Genomic DNA, 23,058 nt, shown 5'->3' with positions numbered 1-23,058 from the left:
GGCAGGGATTGGCCACATTCATGTAAATCCCCATTGCCTGGCATGGTACCTGCTGTAGGGTCGGAGCTCAAGACCAGTGCATGGGTGTACTCTTAGACACAGTGTTGGTGATAAAGGGAGAGGCAGGCAGTGGTGGAATCAGTAAGAGAAAATATGAGGTAACTTGGGAACACAGCACGCTGAAAGGAGGGCAGGTCACTAAGGGAGGCAAGCAGTGGGTATGCCATCTTGGGCAGAGTATAAAAATGGAACAGTGTTGGGAGGTGGGTGAAGGTAAGTGGACAGGAAAGGAGGAGTTTGGGTCACAGGGACCAGCTCTGCCTCCCAAAATTCAGTCTGGTTTACCTTTTCTTCAAGGGATCAAACCCAATCATGAGCTCCACACTCTTCTCCTGGCCTGGGGAGAGGACTCAGGAGAGCCAGGCTGTGCAAAGGGCTGGAGGGGTCTGGTCCTGCCACTTCCACTAATTCCCTTTGTAACTGTGAATGAAGCAGGGATCTTAGTATGAAAGCATTAATGTTACTAATATGAAAATAGGAGATAAGTAAGGCAGTGATGGGGAGCATACGAGGAAATGTACTTGGGAGTGTTTGGAGGTGTCCTCATCAGCTTGCTAAACATCAGTTTCCTTATCTTGAAAATGAAGGGACTGAGATCATGAGGAACCTCCAACCCATTCCTGAGACTCAGGGTCAGGTTGAGGTGAGGTGGTAATGGGGATACTGGGAGAAGGTGTGTGTGTGTGTGTGTGTCTACAGCAGACTGTGAATTCTGGAAGGATATCCCCTAGGTCAGATCCTGCCACCTATGATTCAATCTAATACTTTTGGACCAGAATAGAACTCCCCACCAACCTGGGTTAAATAAATCTTAATTGAGGCCTATGGCAGAGATGTAGACCATTCACTAGAGATGATTTTTTTTCCAATGCCCTCAGCTGGAAGAGAAGGCCCATAGCTGCCAAGGGGCTAGACATAAACATCACACTTGAGCAAAGTAGAAAACTTCCTACAGTGTTATACACTTGGATGAAATTTGACCCTAGAATCAAGCCCAATTTCCTTCAGCCCTGACTCTGTTTGGCAGGAAAAAAAAAAAAAAAATGAGATCAGAGAATTTCAAGAGGGGTGTCTCTATTACCCAGCCCTGCCTTCTTCAGCCCCCAAATTCTCTTCTGTTTGCTATTTGCAACCTGATACCAGAACTTGACCTGTTGCTGCAGCTGTTTGGGAGATGAGGCAATTCAAAGGTGAAAGTCATCAGCCAAGCAATAAAATGATGATGCTGATGAGTATGGAAATATGTATGGGTGTGGAAAAAAAAGGGATTCAGTTATGGGGGATTGGAAGGGGAGGGAGAGACCTCAGCCACATCAGATACCTTCATAATTATTTTTTTAAAGAGACCTCCAACTGGGAGCAGAAAGTTAGTGCAAAGAAAAAAAAAAAAAAAACAACAACAACTCAAGATGGTATATTTTGCAGCATCAACTTTGGGTTTAACTTCTCTGAAAAAAGTTAACTTTGCAGGTTTCGGGTACAGTTTGGTTTTTGCTGTGGACAGAGGATGTCTTGAACTTTTTCTTTTGTAAAATCAGGCGGGTAAGCCAAGAATTCTAAGTACTTATGTTCCTCTCCAATGAGACAGTGAAGGAAAGATTTCCAAGGGTGAGAACTGAATAAATACTACTGAGAATTCAAACATCCAGGGAAGGGGCTCAGCCAAAATAAATCACACCCTCTAGGAACATTTCCTATAATTTGCTTTTTTTTTTCTTAAATGATCTAGTCTTACAAAAGTTTATGAAAGGTCAGAAGTCAGTGGCCAGCAAATTGGACTTTCTCTCCAGATCTATTGGGGACTTTACATCTTGGTGTCAGACACTGATAGAAATTTTGAAGATCCCTGTTTTCTCAAAGTAAAAATCAATATATTCTATGCAAACTTCTTTTCCCCTACTTTAAAATAGAAAGTCTACTTTTTCAGCGGTTCTGTGAATTGAATTAAAGAGCAGAGGGAATGCAAGGATTCTTTAATATCTGCAAATCAATCAATGTAATACACCACATTAACAAATTGAAAGATAAAAACCATATGATTATCTCAATAGATGCAGAAAAAGCCTTTGACAAAATTCAACATCCATTTATGATTAAAACTCTCCAGAAAGCAGGAATAGAAGGAACATACCTCAATATAATAAAAGCTATATATGACAAACCCACAGCAAGCATCACCCTCAATGGTGAAAAATTGAAAGCATTTCCCCTGAAATCAGGAACAAGACAAGGGTGCCCACTCTCACCACTACTATTCAACATAGTTTTGGAAGTGTTGGCCACAGCAATCAGGGCAGAAAAAGAAGTAAAAGGAATCCAGATAGGAAAAGAAGAAGTGAAACTCTCGCTGTTTGCAGATGACATGATCCTCTACATAGAAAACCCTAAAGACTCTACCAGAAAATTACTAGAGCTAATCAACGAATACAGTAAAGTTGCAGGGTATAAAATTAACACACAGAAATCTCTTGCATTCCTATACACTAACAATGAGAAAACAGGAAGAGAAATTAAGGAAACAATACCATTCACCATTGCAACAAAAAGAATAAAATACTTAGGAGTATACCTACCTAAAGAAATGAAAGACCTATACATAGAAAACTATAAAACACTGATGAAAGAAATCAAAGAGGACACAAACAGATGGAGAAATATACCGTGTTCATGGATTGGAAGAATCAATATTGTCAAAATGGCTATACTACCCAAAGCAATCTATAGATTCAATGCAATCCCTATCAAACTACCAATGGTATTTTTCACAGAACTAGAACAAATAATTTCACAATTTGTATGGAAATACAGAAAACCTCGACTAGCCAAAGTAACCTTGAGAAAGAAGAATGGAACTGGAGGAATCAACTGCCTGACTTCAGACTATACTACAAAGCCACAGTCATCAAGACAGTATGGTACTGCCACAAAGACAGAAATATAGATCAATGGAACAGAATAGAAAGCCCAGAGACAAATCCACGAACCTATGGTCACCTTATCTTTGACAAAGGAGGCAAGGATATACAATGGAAAAAAGACAACCTCTTTAACAAGTGGTGCTGGGAAAACTGGTCAACCACCTGTAAAAGAATGAAACTAGAACACTTTCTAACACCATACACAAAAATAAACTCAAAATGGATTAAAGATCTAAATGTAAGACCAGAAACTATCAAACTCCTAGAGGAGAACATAGGCAAAACACTCTCCGACATAAATCACAGCAGGATCCTCTATGACCCACATCCCAGAATTTTAGAAACAAAAGCAAAAATAAACAAATGGGACCTAATGAAACTTAAAAGCTTTTGCACAACAAAGGAAACTATAAGCAAGGTGAAAAGACAGCCCTCAGATTGGGAGAAAATAATAGCAAACGAAGCAACAAAGGATTAATCTCAAAAATATACAAGCAACTCCTCCAGCTCAACTCCAGAAAAATAAATGACCCGATCAAAAAATGGGCCAAAGAACTAAACAGACATTTCTCCAAGGAAGACATACAGATGGCAAAAAAACACATGAAAAGATGCTCAACATCACTCATTATCAGAGAAATGCAAATCAAAATCACAATGAGGTACCATTACACGCCAGTCAGGATGGCTGCTATCCAAAAGTCTACAAGCAATAAATGCTGGAGAGGGTGTGGAGAAAAGGGAACCCTCTTACACTGTTGGTGGGAATGCAAATTAGTACAGCCACTATGGAAAACAGTGTGGAGATTTCTTAAAAAGCTGGAAATAGAACTGCCATATGACCCAGCAATCCCACTTCTGGGCATACACACCGAGGAAACCAGATCTGAAAGAGACACGTGCACCCCAGTGTTCATCACAGCACTGTTTATAATAGCTAGGACATGGAAGCAACCTAGATGCCCATCAGCAGACGAATGGATGAGGAAGCTGTGGTACATATACACCATGGAATATTACTCAGCCATTAAAAAGAATTCGTTTGAATCAGTTCTAATGAGATGGATGAAACTGGAGCCCATTATACAGAGCAAAGTAAGCCAGAAAGATAAAGACCATTACAGTATACTAACACATATATATGGAATTTAGAAAGATGGTAACAATAACCCTATATGCAAAACAGAAAAAGAGACTCAGATGTATAGAACAGACTTGTGGACTCTGGGAGAAGGCGAGGGTGGGATGTTTCAAGAGAACAGCATCGAAACATGTATATCATCTAGGGTGAAACAGATCACCAGCCCAGGTTGGATGCATGAGACAAGTGCTTGGGCCTGGTGCACTGGGAAGACCCAGAGGGATCGGGTGGAGAGGGAGGTGGGAGGGGGGACTGGGATGGGGAATACATGTAAATCCATGGCTAATTCATTTCAATGTATAACAAAAACCACTGCAATGATGTAAAGTAATCAGCCTCCAACTAATAAAAATAAATGGAAAAAAAAAAAGAGCAGAGGGACTAAGAAAAAAGCCTTATATAAAGCCTATTGCCTATTGTGCAAGAAGGAATTGACCTTTATATAAAGACATAAATACAGTAATTTGATTCTTTTAGTCACTGCTGAATTAAATATGAGAGAGGAATTCTGAGAAGATTTTCATGTGTGCAGAGATCTAACTTCTTTGAAATCAATTGTAGTTTTCAGGGTAAAGAAGGGAAGAAAATGAACTCCCATCTGTTTGAATTATTTACACTTGCCATTTTGTTTCATCCTGACAAACCAATATCATTAATTATTAGCCTATTAACTATTTACCAACACATTGGATCCTTTGCTTTCTTGAGCTTTGGTAGAATGATTTTAACTGGGCTGCTCTACAAGACAAAGATGCCTATGGCCAAGTTTTCTACATACATTAAAAACAACAAAAAACTCTATCAGTTTTCAAAAAACTCTTATCTTGTCAAACCAGAGCTTTGCAAAACTTTTGAGAAACTGTGCCTGAAATCAAATGTCTTGAAATACAATGTAATTTGGCACTCTAATATTTATCCCTGATGAAGACTAGCTCAAAACGGTTACAGTGTAAATTTTTCAGTCCCTGTCATCAGGGTGGTAACATCTCATCCTTGTTCCCCCTCCAGCCTCAGGAGGTACACTCATCCTCTGTATCCCATCCTGAGATGTCTCCTCTCACTCTGCAGGTTGGCCATGGGCACTAATGGGCTGCAGGCTGGTCCTGGAAACCTGCTACCCCGACCTTTCTACTTCCTGTCTGCATAAGTTCCAACTTTCCTCCAAAGCCCATTTCAAGTCTTACCAGTCCAGGAGAAGGTCTCCCATCCTCTCAGATGATTGCCCCTCCTCTGTGGCTCTCATTCCCTTCAGCAATCTTGGTCTGTCCGGGAGCTACCTTGACCACCATCTGTTCTGTCTCCTCAACCTTAGCCATCTGTTCTTTGATGTCTCACACTTGCCTTTTCCCCAGAGCCCTTCCCAGCACCTCAGTAATATTTGCTGAAAAGCATCACACTTAGAAAGTTGGGTAAACATTTCCTGCTCTCAGGTTTGCTCCATTCATTTTATTTTCACCAATCAGTGTTGTCAGAACAGAGGCATTTACTAGAGATGCAATGAAGCAAATTCAGAGGAAAACTGAAGTGAGGAGTTTCAAATGCAAAATGTTACTCAGCAGATAGGAAATGACTGATAAGAGCCTCAGGGTCAGGTAAACTTTCTACAGAATGTTAACCAAACAATTTTGTGTGTTGTGGATGCTTGCCCAAGTCATCCATTTTCACCATGTTTTTGAGATGTGTCTTAGAATGTGCTGGTATTTATGTACTTGGATCTGCTGTTTCACCAGCAAGCTGTTCAAATGGGGATGTTCATGTCTTTACATAGACATCCATGTGTTTTAAAACTGCCAATATTCAGGAAGAAATGTCTGACCAGCACACATAGAACAGTGGTTTTAATGATTTTAATTGCCTAGCAATTTGAAAAATTGTTTTCCCCTTATGTTTATAGGGCTAAAATTAAAGAATCAGACATTAAGTTATATACATGCATGATCACAAGTGAATAAAGAAAAAAGATAATATAGGGTAAAAACTCTATTAACTATGTAAATGCTTTCTTGGTGAGTACAAGAAATGGTGAGAAGGATGTTACTGGGAATGATAAAGTTGGGGGAACCCACTGGACTGAGCAAAATTATCTAAAGCAATCCTTGGGAGGAAATGAGTTGCTTTCTATTTTCATATGATGGGGGCCATCACTAGCCCACAGGGTGCTTTTGTATGAGTCAGGAAGAGACACTCCTCTCTGAGCTGGGATGCGGGCCTTCCCAGGGAGCTTGACCAGTGATGTTCTGGGTGGTCCTCTGACACAGGGCATAGCCTGCACATCCAGGTGCATGCATTCCCGGTAAACAATTCTTTGGAAAATAGACATGGTTTTAAAGAGCACAGTGGACTGAAAAGTGACCCTGCTAGTACACAATAGAGTGAGAGAGTAACTCCAGAATTGTTGGTTTAACCTAATCCTGACCAAGGACATTTGTTGATGGCTTTGTCTATGAAATGCAGGGCTCTGCCACAATATTGATAGATGACAAGTATCTCGCTTAAGTATATAACCTAGTATAAAACTAGTAATTGGTAATTGACAGATATTATGGGATTAATTTATCAGGGAAGTGGGAGGCCCCACTAACAAAAGAAGTGGGAGGCCTCCACTAACAAAACAAACTACCCCAATGCAGTCAGCGCTGCCCTTTAGGTGCCATGGGTAGAGAAGATCATTATTTCCATTCTGCCACTGAGAAACAAAACATACAGCAATATAATCTAGGGACCCAACAATGGGCTCTCTTGCAGGTGGAGTTTTGAAGTGAAATTGCTTGTAACATGGCATCCCAAATTACCATGTTTCTTGCATGAAGACTCTGGAGAAGGAAATGGCAACCCACTCCAGTACTCTTGCTTGGGAAAGCCCACGGATGAAGGAGTGTGGTGGGCTACAGTCCATGGGGTCGCAAAGAGTTGGACATGATTGAGTGACTTCACTTTCACTTTGCATGAAGAAGAGATACCCACCCTGGGACTGCAGCAAGTGGGGATGCACGGGAGAGGCAGAATTCCGGAGGTGCGGCTGGTTTCCTCCTCATCCTCCCCTCAGACAGTCCACGTCTACCTGCCCTGCTTGGCTGGCCTATCACAGGGAAGACAGAGGCCACTGAATGGGGGAGAGCCCATCTTGGACTCTGCCATTGCGGTCACTAGGGAGAGAGGCATTTCCTGGCCTCGAGGTCTTCTACTGGAGGGCTCTTGCCCTCCAACAGTGAGCTCTTCAGTCTCAGCCCCTCCTGGACTTCCATCATGAGCCTTTCATCTTTCTCAAGTCCTTCATCCTGATCAAAGAGCCTCTTTCAGGTCCAGCTCTCCTCCAGCCACTGCTTTGGCTCTCCCTTCCCATTTTCCACTAAGCCTCACTCCTGCCCCCATCGTTGCACTGAATCCATGTCACTAAGACCTCCAGGACCTTCTTACTGCTGGTAATTAGAGGACCTGTCAGCTTTCATCTGAATTTCCCATACCTGATGTTGTTGACCCCAGCCTCCTCCGTGACGAACCATCTTCCCTTGGCTTCCATGACCCAAATTCTCCTGTCACACCTGCTCTTTCTTTGGCTGGTCCTTCTTCATTTCCCTCTTGTTCTCCTTTTTCTTTCCCTGCCCCAGCTCAAAGGATGTGACCCTGGGTGTTCAGCACTCAAGCCACTTCCCTTCTCTCTCTCCATCCTCTCCCTGGCTCTGCATCTATTCACATTGGTCTCAGCCATCATGATGTTGACGCTTGTCTTTGCCTCCTGCCCAGAACTCTCACTAGAGAAAAACTGCCTCCGGACAGGTCGTGTGATGTCAGGGGGAATCAGGGCACACCTTCCACTCTCAGGTCCTGTAGGTGCACACCCTGCACGTATATGACTCTGAGAGTGAGCATTCCTGAATGTTTGTGCCCTAGACACTCCGTGGTACTTACACTCAGTTCTATAAGTTAAAAAGCTAAGTCCTCCTCTTCCCTCCCAAAGCTCGGCTTGTACCCTTATCCTGCTGAATGATGTCACAGCTGGCTCAGACCAAAACCTGGAGGTCCTTCCTGACAACCCGCTCTCTCAACCAGCCAACTGCCAAGTCCAGTCATTCTGTTTCTTCAACATCTCCTAAATCCAGCCTCTTGCTTCCTCCTACCACTGCCTCCGGTCAGGCGGCCACCATGTCTACACTGCAGCTAGCGTGACTTTTCTGAAACACAATGTGACCACAACTATGCCTAAAACACTTGGAAGTGATTCTACATTGTCTCCAGAGTGGGCTCCATGACCAGCACCCCCTCCACCCCTTCCCTCCACTCCTCGCACTATCCTCCACCAAACCTTGCTCCTCAAGTCCCCTGAAGAAGCCACAGGCCACCCCCAGGTTCTTGCTCAAGATTCCTTCCCACAGAAGAGCCTCCTTCCACAGTTCCGCTCTGATCATAGCCTCAATGCCACTTCTAGAAGCCAGTTTTGATCCAAGGCGGGTGAAATACCCTTCCTGGGTGTATCCCCTCCCCCACCCCCAACCTTTCACATCCATTTCAGAGCCATCACACTGGTGTTTGGGGCCTTGACTGTTGGTTCCTGCTTCTCAAGGGACAGGGCACAGCTTATTAATTGGTGAACTGCAAACTCAGTGCTCATCTCACAGGAAGTGTTTGACAAGTATCTATATTTTTTTAATATTAGCAGCTTATTAGGAACTCTCTTTCTCACTTATACTAGTAACAAGACACTGGTATCAGTATTTTAATCTAGACTTGGTTAATCTGTATAATTACAAGAAAATAGACATTAAATTCTTAATAAAAAAGGACTATATAGAAACTCTTATGTTTTGGAATATATAGAAACTTTTAGGTTTCTCTATTATTCAACAAGTATCTATTGTATGCATGAAGGATTTGAGGAATCCCAGTGTGGACTTCAAGTCTGAAAGTCCTGAATTAAGCCCCAGATCTGCCCTTCTCAGCTGTGTGTCCTAGGGAAAGTTAATAGCCTCCCCCTGAGTCTTAGTTTCTGCTCTATACAATAGAGATAATAGTGCTTCCCCTTCTTGTGAATGGATCTGTGCTTCTATGTATGCATGTGTGGTAAGCCACTTCAGTCGCGTCTGACTCTTTGTGACCCTATGGACGATAGCCCGCCAGGTTCCTCTGTCCATGGGATTCTCCAGGCAAGAATAATGAGTGGGTTGCCATGCCCTCCTCCAGGTTATCTTCCCAACCCAGGGAATGAACCCATGTCTCTTATATCTCCTGTCCTGGCAGGTGGGTTCTTTACCACTAATTCCACCTGGGAAGCCGCTGTGCTTCTATAACCATCTATAATTAATACAATGCTTTACTCTTCTCTTTCAAATCATGCACTGAACTCCAGGAAGTCAGAATTAAGTCCTATTCTAACTGGCATCCCCGGTGCCCAGCCCAGGGATGGATTCCTAGGTGGGAGCACGGTAGATGAAATTTGATGAAAGAATGTTTGAGGGAAGGTAGCCAAGATGAAGACGGAAGAAGGAGGAGATCACTCAAGGTACATGAAGAGGGAGAAAAGAGAAAGCAAGAAACAGTGGAGACACTTCGAGTCTGCTTATGTTACAGAAGGCCCATCTGCTTTCGAAGGACTGGGCTGAGGACGCTCTGTCCCTGGAGATAACCTGCCCAGATCATTCTTGCCTCTGCAACAGTAGGAAGGCATGCGGCCCACGTGATTGGCCCAGCTCCCTTGCTGGAAACAGCTGTGCAGACGGCAGCCTTGGGGAGCTCAGGGAGATTTCACAACCTCCGCGGCTGCCCTTCAGAGGAGTATCATATGTTGTTTATGTACATCTCCATCTACATGTGTGTTTCCTGGGTCTCTCCTGATTGCAGTGAGGCTCAGTCTTGCAAAACAAATTCAGAGTGTGCCTCATATTTTGTTTTTGCAGATAGCGATGGAGCGATGGAATGTACCAGCCTCCCCATGCCAGATCGGAGAGAAACTGAGGAGCTGAAAACAAAGACAATATCCAACCCCAGTGGCTCCTCCCAGAGCATGTGCAGGGATTGGGACATTAAAGCTGGGGTTAAAATGCCTGGGGAGGGTTAAGACAGGTTGATATTTTAATTCCATCTGGGAAAGACCCAGGAGTCAGAGTTATATTTTCTCTTTTCCTTTCTCTTTACCCAAGCAGTAACAATATTGGAGCAGGAAGAATCTATGCTTATTGTCTGGTGATTGTAATCATCCATTTTCCTTATGCCTATGAAACACAGGATAGAGTTTTTGAAGGGATGTTGAGAGTTGCCTTCAAATTGTTCCATGAGGGAAACAGAAGATGCTGCCCAGGACAAGAAATAGAGAATTGGATCAAATCACTGATTGTCAACACTAGTTGCTTCTTAAAATGACCTGGGGAGCTTTTAAAACTCCTGTATCTAGACTTCATCCCAGAAAAATTAAATAGAACCTGGCACCAGGGCCTTAAAACTCCCCAGATGATTACAACATGCAACCAGATTGAAAATCACTGGATTCCGTGAACTCTGATCTCTAAAACTCCCTCACATTTCTGTGTTTGAAACTAGCAATCTAGGAACAAAACCATCTGCATCTGGCAAGATTTTTCTGCAACTGGTTAGTATTTAATTTAATATTTAGACTTCTGCTAGAGCAGTTATTCCCCAATTAGGTTAATAGGTGTTCTGCAGAGAAACATAGAAAGTAGTCACTGGTGGTCAAATAAACACAGAGGTGCTGACTTCAAGTCCCCAGCAGTCAGGGTTAGAGGGATCTTGATGGACATCTAATTCCATTTATCTCATTGGTTCCAAAGTGTGGTCCCCAGATCAGTAGCATCAGTATCACCTGGAAGTTTGTTAGAAATGCTAGTTCCCAGGCCCCTCCCCAGACCCGCTGAGTCAGAAACTCTGACAGTGGGATCCGGCAGCCTGTGTTTTAACAAAACTTCTAGGTGATTCTGTGCTCAAGTTTGAGAACTAGTGATCTGCTGCAGGAACTGTTTACTATGTCCTGGCCCAGTGGTTTGACTGGTTTTACCCCTGTTTGGTAACATGGAGCAACCCCAGTGATGCCTGTGGAAGTCCATTTGTTGTTGAAACTCGTCTTTCAGTTTTTTAAGATGAAATACGTGTTAATGTAACTTCTACCTGTGGCTTAACTTCATGTCTTCTCTGAAGTCATATTCTGTACTTTAGAGACTTTAATGTTCCAGGGCTTCTGGTTTGATATAACATATAGCTGATAACCGGAGAAGGCAATGGCAGCCCACTCCAGTACTCTTGCCTGGAAAATCCCATGGACGGAGGAGCCTGGTGGGCTGCAGTCCATGGGGTCTCACAGAGTCAGACACGACTGAAGCGACTTAGCAGCAGCAGCATGATTGATAACTCCTGAGGGCACTTCTCCAAAATTTACATAAAATACCCAGGAAGATACAGAAAAGGTACCAACTCACGACACCACCAAAAACTAAAAGTGACAGAGTAGAAGTAATAGAAAATTTCTGTGAAAATTTATATCCTCTTGGACTAGACAAGATTGTTCTAGTTTTGACATCAAAGGCAGAAATTAGAAACATTCATAGATTTAACTATAAATGTTAAAATTACCTATAAAATTATAGGTAATGTCACACACACACACAAAACTAGACTTTAGTCTAGTTTCATGAAGTAAGCATCATATACTTAATGTATACCACTGGATCTTCAAAACATTTGACTAATAAATGAACGAGTATGAGTTAAGCAAATGACCATATAAAAATCAAAGCTAAAATATCCAATAGAAAAATAGGATAGAGGAATATATAGGCAATAGACAAAAGGGAAAATAGATATTTGAAAGATGTTTCACTTCAATAACAGAAAATGCAAATTAAATTAGCACCTGTCAAATAGGTAAGATTAATAATGTTAATGGGAGATGGGATTTTCAAAGATGCAGGCTCTAGTGTTTCAGTGTTTCAGGCAATAATGAATAATGAGCCCAACCTGGCAATTTATGTCAAAACTTTAAAATTTTGCATGCTGTTTGATTGATTGATGAGACAACTGCATGCTTAGTCCTAAGGAAACATTCATGAATGTGCACAATAATCTGGCAACAAGTATACTGGTTACAGATAGCTTCATTTGTAAAAATAAACACTCTAAAAAGAAGGCAGGCTGAAATATAATGTCACAGTTTGCATTTAAAATCACATCATACAATGATATGAAGTGGCATGAAAAGATTATTCCTTGAATACAAGTAAGTGATTAAAAATATTAATGAAAGTGAAAGTGTTAGTTGCACAATTGTGTCCAACTCTTTACGACCTGACCCCATGGACTGTAGCCTGACAGGCTCCTCTGTCCATGGAATTCTCCAGGCAAGAATACTGGAGTGGAGATGCCTTCTCCAGGGCATCTTCCTGGAGGGATAAAACCTGGGTCTTCCACTGCAGGCAGATTCTTTACCATCTGAGCTACCAGGGAGGCCCAGAGAGAAAATGTTAATAGTTTATAAGAAGAATGCTTAGCATGCTGACCAAGTTAAAAAGCTTTCAGCTCCCTTTAAGTCTGCTGCCTCAGACTGAACATTCCCAATTCCTTCTGCCATTTGTCCTTGAATGGTGAGAAAATTTTCTGAAGTCAGAGAGGCTCCCATATAGGAAGCCTTGGGGACTATCCTGGCAAATGGTCATGGGACACAGGTTCTAATTTCCAGACTTTCCTGCTACGTCTCTGTGAATATTCTCTACTTTGGCAAAACCCCCTTTAAAGCCTGGATCTGGACAGCAACCTTTTGTGTTTACAGGGGTACCATGGGGACAATGAATAATCTTACCAAGGTAACAGTTCAGTAGGTAGAGATGATGGGAAAGATATCCCAGGCAGAGAAATTAAGACTGTACAAAGGCACAGAGACAGAGACGATTCTGGCATGTTCAGGGAATGGTGAGCAATTCTAGGTGGCTGGAGCCTCTGTGGAGTGATACTGGAGCCAAGGGGAAAAAGTAGTTCAAATGACAAGGAAAGCCTTTCTAAATCAAGCTAAGGATTTGGGGCTTCTTCCTAGCCTTTGAAAGACTGAAGCTTTGGGATGGCATGCTGAGATCCATGTTTTTGAAAGAGCAAAGCGGTGGCTATACACTGGAAGCCAGGGGATGGTTTAAGCAGAGGATACCATATGGTTGGGGCTTCCCAGGTGGTGCTAGTGGTAAAGAACCTACCTGCCAATGCATGAGATGTAAGAGAAACAGGTCCGATCCCTGAGTTGGGAAAGTGCCCTGGAGGAGGGCATGGCAACCCACTCCAGTATTCTTGCCTGCAGAATCCCATGGACAGAGGAGCCTGGGGGGCTACAGTCCACAGAGTTGCAAAGAGTTTGACACGACTGAAGCAACTTGACATGCAAGCACCATATGCTTAGTGAACTTATTAAATTTTAGGATCCGATGTGTTGCTGGTTTGCTACTTAAGTGGCTTCTTTGGTACTTCCCCTTTTATGTTGGCTCAGGCTCTCTTGGTGGGCTCCAAAACACAACAGGACTGTGGGCCCATCCCAGGCAGAAAGAGGAAGATGGGTGGTGGCAGTCAGAAAGCATTCATGTCTCCTGCTGTCATCCCATTCATGTTTTCCCTGACCCAGGGCTTGGACAGCTCCCAGGAGGTGGGCACCAATCCCAGGGAAGGATGTGACTCTGGGCTCAGGCCTCTCCCAGCCCTCTGCTCTGTGGTGGGGGCTGGAGGCACTCTGCTTTTCCAGCAGCCTCCGAGGCTCTCCTGGTGAAGCCCATGTCTGCCTCTGTAAAGCTGGGGTGGGTTCACTGGGGAAGGATGGAGCAGTCAGGAACTGAGAAGGAAGAAGTGCCAGGTTTCTGTGAGATCAACATGTGTTTGAAACAATTCAGAATGTAACTGAGAATGTAATTAGGTGATGTTTGTTTTTGTTTTTGTTTTAAAGGAAAAACTCAGAACCTGTGACTCTTGTTCATGAGCACATGCCTGGATGTAGTCATTTTGAGTTTATGGAAAATGTGGTCAGCCCCATAAATCACTGCAGAGGAATTCTTACAGAGTCATCCACCGTGCAAAGAAGGCAGGTCTGTAGTGAGTCTGTCGAAGTTATGAAAACAGAACCGAATAAGCACATAATAATAAGCTATAGTCTTCTCTTCTCCTAGAATTCTTTCCTGAGTTGCCATAAAGTGGCTTTGAATTTCCCTTCCTACATAATCTATGGTCTTTCTTGTATATCTCCATGTGTACAGCTAGATGTCTGTGGCCATCACCATGATTACAAAGACATGGTTCTCTCCATCTCTCTCTCATGTGTCTTAAACATTTTAGCAGGATTCCTGTAAAGAAAGTCCATTTCAAAGTAGGCTGGACAATTGTACTTTGCAACACCTCTGAGAACATGGTCACAATTGTATCCTAATTTTCTGACCTCCCGTCCTTCCCATCTATTATTTTGTGTGCCTGGAGAATGAAATTTCAGGGTGAGATTGTATTTCTCAAAAGCACACAGAATGTCTTCAATTGTGAAACACAAACTTTCATTCAGAATTTGTAAATAAGAGATTCAATCTAGGTGTGATTCATTAGAAGGAATTCCATCCATTTTCATCTCATTTTTGTTAGACTTATCCAATCAACCATTTGCCCTCAAACAGTTTTAGTTCTTATATCTTATTTATCATAATATTTCTCTTATCCTTCCTCTTTGCTACACTCGATTCTCTGGTTGACCCAGTTTATAAGTCTGTTTCTGGCAAACTGGTCAGTGAAGAATGGAATGTTAACAAATTTGAGTGGAGATGTTTTTCAAGTGCTCTGAAAAAAAAAAAACGGGGTTGATCATGGACAAGCATGTTCTATCACAAAAATAGTACTGCTGAGTCTGAGGAGTTTACCTATCCTATTGCTTTTCTCTTAATCCGTCAGATGCGTCTCATGCAGGCTAAAAAGTTCCTTAATTTTCCACAGAAACCGTATGTATAACTTATAAGGCCAGATAACACGCTGAGTACAAAGCTGATGGCCAAGGCTCATTTCTGTTAGCTGTTTGTACTTTAAAATCTGCTCTAGCAATGTGTTCTTGTTGACTTCCAGACAAAAAACAAATTCTAGAGATCAAGAAGGTCAAGTTGGCCCAGGATTTATATGCCCTGGGTGTTTTTTTTTTACATCATACTTGCCTGCTGTCCCTGCCGAAATGTGGAGCAGGAACAGCTAGCTGGCAGCAGTCTGCTCAGGCTGTGAAACTTTAGACCAAATCCTCTCAACCACAAGCCACCTGTTGTCACCAGGTGCAAAGGGAGGGTGACCCGCCTAACTGACCCTGCTCTCAAGTTCTATTAGTTGTGCCGTGTTGCAGAGTGGGCAGGGTAAAGATGCAGGTACATCTGACATAATCAACAGTCATACAGTCTGAATTTCTGCATCAACCTTTCACAGACAGAAAAGCACAAGGTAACTAATCATAACAATGTTTGACTGAGCATTACTATTTAATGTGTTCAAACGTTAAGCCAAATGCTTTACAAACATTACTGGCTCCAGCCAGCCACCCTGCAGTAATTATTATCAACCACTTTACAACATGAAGAATGGCATTCAGAGAGGTCACGTGACTTGCTTAGAGTTTTTCCAGGCAGGAAGGAAGCAAAATTCAGACCCAACTCCACCTGATTCAAAAGAAGCCCCAAATTAGACACCTTGATTTTGCTTTTGGGTTAGTGTGTCTGATTCCCAGAGCAGCGTATGAAAGATGCAGGTTGTGGGTGGTTGAGGGAGGATTTGGTCCCAGGCTTTGCTTTGTAGATTTTATAAAAGAGAGATTAGCTCTTCCCAGAAGAGCTAGCAATGGCATGATTACGGCAGAACTGAGGTTGTTTCCAGCGTTGTTATTATTCAGCTTGTCCTGTCCTCTGTTTCCTCATTTACAAAATGAGGACTAAGGCCTCCGTGGCCTCCTCCCTGTCTATCTCCTTCCAGTTAGAGACATTCTGAGCTTGGCCCTGACAGTTTCGGGGCAAATCCTCATTGTGGAAGACCCTCCTGTGATCCTGGATCAGACAAACCCAGCACCTGCTGGACGATGGGGGAGTTTTCCTATGGTCCCTATTCCCTGGCTCCACCTTATGGCCCTGGCATCCTGCTTGTGACCACTGGCCAGTGTGGCCGAGAAGCAGCAGCCCTCTCTCTGGAAGCTGCCTGAGCATCCCTGCTTTATTAACTCACCGTACCTGGAAACCCAGCAGCTCAAGTCCTAGAAAGCTAATCTAACCTGTTTCGGTCAAAATCCTTTTCAGAAAAGCAAGTCAAAACTCAAGGTCTTGTAGAACCCAAATTTTGAAAACTAGTATCTGATTTGTCACAACATAATATGATATCTGGATTCATATAACTGGAGTTATTCCAGCTCAACAGTCAGAGGGAGAGAGAGAAAAAGAATGCATGTATGCGACATTGTTAACGAATCCTACCGTGTCTCCTGGTTGCGGACGCATCACAGACACGCGATCGTAGCCTTTCCTTAGTAGGACCCACAAGGCATCAAGTTTTCCCTGAAATGAAACAAATGCACCAAGATTACATCTGAAACCAGACAGAAGGCCAGCACAGACATGAACTTTCCACGCTTCTTCAGTCATATGAACCACACTTCACCAGCGATGCAGTTGTCATAGGACGTGACTCTCTAGTTCAAAATGTGGGTTTCAGCAATGGAGGAGAAGAGATGCATCCCAGAGAACCGTGATGCTCATGCAAGAGACACCTGCGGCTAAAGCGCAGCCTCAGGTGTGCAGACACAGAGGAGTCATCCAGCCAGTTGCCCTCATTGCATTTCTGGGCATCTCCTCATCCTGCAGGTCAAGCTTTTCAACTTGCACTAAAGTTTTTTCTTGCCACTTAGTGTCCCGAGTTTACAAATGAAACAATGAGGACAAATTTAGGAAAATGACTGAATAGAAGTGTGGGTGGGGCTAGATCAATGAAAGGGTCCTGGGGGGGCAGATCCATGGCTGTCCCCATAAGAGGCTTCAGAATCCTGGGCTTGAGGGACAAATGACCAAGGATCACGGATCACCACAAATCACAGCCCCCTTTGGAGTTGTAGGTGATTGGCTGAATCTGAGAAGATTGAATCTGTGAGGGCTAAAGTTTTCATAGTACATGACAAAGGAAGTCTGATGATCTAGTTCCTTAGACATGCTGAGTGGAGCTGGCTTCTGCCACTGCAAACACTAAAAACACAGGGAAAAAAAGACATTTATTTAGCTTTGCTCTCATTATTAACCCTGGCTGGTGACTCCAACAGGCAGAAGTCACCTTTATTTTGTCTGATTTTCCTTCACCACCAGGAAATCTGCTCACCTCCACCTCCAAACATGACATTTAGCCTCTGGAACTGGTGACTACGTTCCCTTTCATGGCAAAAAAAAGGACTTTGCAGATTTGATTACTGTTGAGTCCTGTTCTAAAGCCACAGGTGCGAGCCCTGTACCAAGGCCACAGAAGCGGAGCCCAGAACCAGGTCAACAAGCTAACTGAGCCCCTTGGTAACTGTTGCCAAAAGCCCCCGATCATCACTAACAGGCCTCCAAATTAGAAAAGATGCCCACTCTAGTAAACACTCTATCGCGCCCCAACCAATCACCTAACACCAACCTTCCAGCAGGAATTTTCTTTGTCTGGAGGCTGTAAAAATCGGCAATTAACCCACAAAAACTGTCAACTCTTCTTGGTCTGTCAGGTCAGCCCACTGTGTTTGCAATGCCTCCTTGATCTCTGCTGTTTGTTCTTAATAAACTCACTCCCTTCTGAAGTGCTGTGTGTCTGGAAATTCTTCTTCAAACTGCGCTCGAATTGCCCCAACAATTACGTTAAGGATCTTAGACTGGGGACATGATCCTGGATCATCTGGATGGACCCAAGCTAACCACATGGATTTGTTTATTATTTATGTATTTCACAGAGGTCCTTAACAGAGGGAGGCAGGAGGATCCGAGTCAGAGAAAGAGATGGAGAAACAGAAGCAAAGTCAGAGTGATCCCATGTGAGAAGGACTCAACCCATGGTAGCTGGCTTTGGGGAGGAAAGGGGGCCACAAGCCAATGAGCGGGCAGCTTCTGGAGTCTGGAAAAGATGAGGAGATGGATTCTCTCCTAGAGCCTCCAGAAGGAGTGCAGCCCTGGCCTTGCTGTCATCTTAGCCCAATGAGACCCATTTTGGGCTTCTGACCCCTAGAACTCTAAGACAATAAATTTGTGCAGTCTTAAGACACTCAGTTAGAGGTAATTTGTTAGCGCAACAGTAGGAAACGAATGCAGCCCTTATCACTCCCTGACAAAGACTCTGTTTATTTGCTTGGTATTTCTCTCTGTCATCTGGAATGCCAGCTCCATGAAAGCCGAGGTGCTGCTGCTTTTTTTTAACTGCTGTATACCCAGCCCTTAGCACAGCTTCTGGTCCTCAGTAAATACGTGTTAGATGAATGAATGCATCCAGTGCTGCTATGTGCTGGGCTAGGTGCTTTTCTGTGTGTCTGCTCATTTCATTCTCCCAGCAGTCCCAAAGAGTTATGGGGAAGGAATCAGAGAGGTCAACTAACTTGGCCAGAGGCACACAACTTGTAAACTGGAAAGGTGTGACTGGATGCCCCCACCATGTCTTTCTAATTCTAAATATTAAAAAAAAATTTTAATGGCATTTATTAATTTTTAAATTGAAGTATAGTTAATTTACAATGTTATGTTAATTTCTACTATAGAGCAATGTGATTCAGTTATATACATATCTACACTCTTGTGGCTCAGATGGTAAAGAATCCACCTGCAATGCAGGAGACCTGGGTTCAACCCCTGGGTTGTGAAGGTCCCCTGGAGAAGGGAAAGGCTACCAACTCCATTATTCTGGCCTGGAGAATTCCATGGACCATTCCATGTGGTCGCAGAGTCGGACATAACTGAGCGACTTTCACTTTCACTTCACCTTCTTTTAAAATACTCTTTTCCTAATAAAAATAAATGAAAAAAAATACTCTTTTCCATTATGGTCTATCACAGGATTTTGAATATAGTTCCCTGTGCAAAGCTCATATACTTTCTACTATACCAATTGCAGCTTCTTCCTTGTGCAGATCTGGTCGGAGCACTTTCACTTAGATCCTCTAGAACAGGGTTTCTAAACTGAGGGTTGCAACTCTTCAACCCCTCATGAAATAATTTTGTATATTAGGGTATGAATTAATAGGAAAGAAAATATTTGAGTTAATGGCACATGGTGAGGATAAGTATGATTTGTGAAAAATGTGTATCAGATAAACATGCATGGGTGTGAGTATTAGTGTATGAAGTGAATACACACATGTGCACACATAAGGATTTACTGGGCCAACATGTATTCCTGTTGGGGTCTCATGAGCATGTTTGAAAACACTGATCTGTAAGTGGTCTTTGAAGGATAATGCTGAAAGGCTAAGAGAGTCTAGAAACTTCAAGTTCCTTGCCACAAAGCTTTCATAGTGGCAGCATCGATTTAAGAATGCCACCTTAAAGAGTTGGTGTTCGGAAGTTATTTTCTGGTGGGTTTTATTCAGATATGAAAAATGTGCTCTGAAACCTTTATCAATGGTTGCTTGAGTTCTTGTGGGTTCAACTCTGTCTTGCTAAGCGTAATGTTTCTCATCTCTCTTGGCCAAGTATTTACAAAAGCCTCTAAAAATATTCTGGAATGACTTCAGAATGCTGGGAAGGACTGCTGCTGTGTTCAGCATGGTTTTTTGCATTAAACCGTTTCAATCATTATTTAAATGTTTTCCTTTAAAGTTCTTTGGGATAAGCATTTATATGTCAGGATATAAACAGGTGGACTTCCTGGACGAATGCCTCTTTTCTTTTCCCTTTTTTTGGGGGGGATTCCTGGTAACTGACTTGGTAAATCATCCCCCTCTCAGTATTCTGTGCACTGATCACTCAACTCCTTGACAAATGAGGTGCAATGAGATGGGGCTAAAAGAAAAAGTGGCTCTTGAGGAAATGTTATAATTAACTCAGCAGAAATCCAAAGTTCCAGGCAGGGAAAAGGGGCAAAAACCACCTAGATGTGCAACACCAGGAGAATGGGTCATGTTTCTTTGTGGCAACAGATCATAGAGTGATATTTAAGCACAAAATGACTGGCTTTAGACTATATTTCAGGGCTGCCCCTCACCAGTTCTGCTCCTCACCAGTTCTGCTGTGGCCTTGGGCAAACTGTTTCATGTCCTTAAGTCTTACCTTTCTCATCTTTAAAAAGAAGAGAGATAAGAATATTGTCTACTCTATGGATTTCTTAAAAGGCTTACAATCAGATATTGAAGTAAGATGTGTACATGCTAAGTTGCTTCAGTCATGTCTGACTCTTGGTGGACCCATGGACTACAGCCCGCCAGTCTCCCCTGACCATAAGATGCTCTGGGCAAGAATACTGGAGTGGGTCCCCGAGTCCTCCTCCAGGGGATCTTCCTGACCCAGGGATTGAACCCATGTCTCTTATGTCTCCTGCATTAGCAGGTGGGAAGCCCTTGAAGTAAGATACTTGTCTCACAGAAAGCATTCATTCAATGTTATCAATGTATTAAGCCTTAGGTAAAGTCATTAAAATGATAATTTGAAATGCTCTGTAGAAATATGGAAATGAATGTAAGATGACGAGTAAGAATCCAATAGTTTGTACTTCACAAGCCTGGAGCACCCGTCCTCCACTCTGTCCTCCAACCCCATTTCTGCCTTTCCCCCTGGCTTCTATGACGGTGTCTGGGAACCCCCAAAACTCCACCACAGCTGCTTCGCTAAGGCTTGGCTAAACCTTGGCTCTGCCTGCTCCTTCTTAACTCTCTCATATCCTTTTCAGCCTCTTCTCCTCTCTGCCTACACTTGATCCAAGGGTGTCCCCTCGGTGTCCCCCCTCTACTAGACTCACCCCCAGGCGGAATGCTCACCCCGCCTACTTTCACCTGGTCTCATGGGTCAAATTTCCACCTGTCTGCCCATGGCTCATATAAGCTTCCAATCCAATTACCAAATCTTAGTTGTAAAGTAAACATATCACAGGTATAAAAAACCCCCAAGCATCACATATCGAATAATTTTTCCCCAACCTGCTCCTCCTTTGACACCCTGCCTTGAGTATGCCGTGGAGCACCACCAACATCCAGACAGGCAATGACCAGACAGGTCATTCTCATCTCCTCTCTCTCTGCCACCCCTTCACGTCCAACTTCGGCCCTGTCTGGTGGATGTTCTGTCTCGTCTCCCCTCTTGCCTCTTCCTGTCCAGCCCTGCCCCACTGTCTCCTCGGCTACTGCCTTGGCCTTGATCATCTGTCACTTATCCTGAGAATAGTTTCCTGATCAGTCTTTTACCTCCAGGCTCCCAGTCCTCTCTACTACTTGATTAATAACAGATTTCGTGGCTACCTGGAATGGATGCTTTGTTGTTAATAAAATAAATCAAGAAACATCTTTATTAGCAGTGTGAATTTAGGCAAGTTACCCCTCTGTGCCTTGATCCTTCCATTTGTAAAACAGAAGGAGTAGTAGCAGTTTCTAATTTTGAGGATGTTGGTAAGAAATGAAGGAGTGAGTGCAAGGAAGGCCCTGGGGACTATGCCTGACTCGTGGTACATGCGTCACTCAGCCCTTCATTCAGGTGAGCTGCTATCATGAGCTGTTCTGGCCAAAGTAAGACCAGCTAGTTCTGATTGGAGCCTCAGTGCTCTGAATTTTGAAAGTTCCACAAATGAATCCAAAGTCCCCATTCTGTGTGGCACAGCAAACAGTTGGGGTAATCTATACATCCTATACCTTGTACTTCTGTCAATACATCAGGTAGCATTTTATGCAAGAGCTGAAGTAAGCTTTAGAATAAGTGTTTTCGGAATCAAGAGGATAAAAAATAACTCTTAAAAGTCAAAGAGAAGTACATAACAAGGTTCCTTTGCTTGATTTTCTGAGAGGAGGCAGAAGTTTTGTCATTTCAAGACAGTAGCTACTGGGCTTATTAATAACATCCCTTTTGGGGCCAGAAGAGCCTCAGGAGAGTCTTCCAAGTCATCGGTGGGCTTTACTCACAGCCTGGCAGGAGCCTCTGAGTTGACTCCACTATTTCTCTCAGATCTGAGTGTCCTGCATGCATGGCCCTCTCTACAAGGTGTGTTTTAAGACACAGGTCCTCACTCCCCAGAAGGAATGCTTCTGTGAAGCTTAAAGATTCTCCACCATTCTGGGAACCCTCTACCAAAGTGTATTAGCTGACATTTATATATATCTTTCTTTCATATGAAATTGACACACTTTGACTATCACATGAGAAGTGTACCAATTCCAGGTTCCCCAACTCAACCCCAACCTGATAATCAGTATCTTCCAATCCACAAAGGCTGGCAAACCAGGAATTCTCCATCAATGCTCACTTGTTTCTTCCTAAACAAGAAGACCATGCCAGGAGGTTTGTGAGGTCCATTGCTCAACGCATCTTGGTGCATGGACTTTGTGGCTGCCTTTCTTTCCTTTTTTGGGGGTGGGAGGAGGGGTGGGCAGGCAGCAGCTGTATCTTCTCTTCTGGTTTGTCTGCCTCAGCTACTTGGAAGTTAGTCAGAAGCTGGGAATTTTGAGGGTAGTTCAACTTAGAGGGCTGTGAGAGACTAATACTAATTTTTTATACCTTAAAATATATGGTAAATATTGTGACTCATGCATCTCCTTAAATGAAACAAATGAATGCGTAAGTTAGAAACTTCCCCTACACATACCCACACAACACTCACACATGGTCATTTTTTTTTCTCTCTTCTTTCGGTCTTTGTTTAAAACATGTTTGGAACCATTCTAAAGTGTAGCCGGGAAGGGACAAAAAATGCCTGTTCAATGTCAACAGCACATCTGACAACATTTAAGGCTTCAGCGTGTCTCACTGGACGGCATAGAGCTTCGTTCAG

General features: G+C 43.1%; 1 protein-coding gene and 1 long non-coding RNA gene across 4 annotated transcripts in view; one reads left to right on the top strand and one right to left on the bottom strand.

The window, feature by feature from the left end:
* LOC110128042 (uncharacterized) overlaps positions 1 to 18,363 on the top strand; it is a 47,582-nt gene extending 29,219 nt beyond the window's left edge. For 2 of the 3 annotated variants that reach the window (XR_002311030.2, XR_002311028.2), the window contains 3 exons: positions 10,011 to 10,699; positions 14,036 to 14,174; positions 18,056 to 18,363. This is a non-coding gene — a long non-coding RNA (uncharacterized lncRNA). Of the gene's footprint in view, positions 1 to 10,010; positions 10,700 to 14,035; positions 14,175 to 16,071; positions 17,906 to 18,055 lie in introns of those variants that run through there. The other variant, XR_002311029.2, reaches the window with a different exon arrangement.
* The window catches only part of ANTXR1 (ANTXR cell adhesion molecule 1), a 256,016-nt gene that overhangs the window by 45,860 nt on the left and 187,098 nt on the right, over positions 1 to 23,058 (bottom strand). Inside the window, exon 17 of the mRNA XM_020878572.2 lies at positions 16,563 to 16,643. Coding sequence (XP_020734231.1) covers positions 16,563 to 16,643 — 81 coding nt within the window. The remainder of the gene's footprint in view (positions 1 to 16,562; positions 16,644 to 23,058) is intronic.

Source organism: Odocoileus virginianus, chromosome 2 (assembly GCF_023699985.2).
Source record: "Odocoileus virginianus isolate 20LAN1187 ecotype Illinois chromosome 2, Ovbor_1.2, whole genome shotgun sequence".
NCBI lineage: Eukaryota > Metazoa > Chordata > Mammalia > Artiodactyla > Cervidae > Odocoileus > Odocoileus virginianus.
This window is presented reverse-complemented; position numbering and strand designations above follow the sequence as displayed.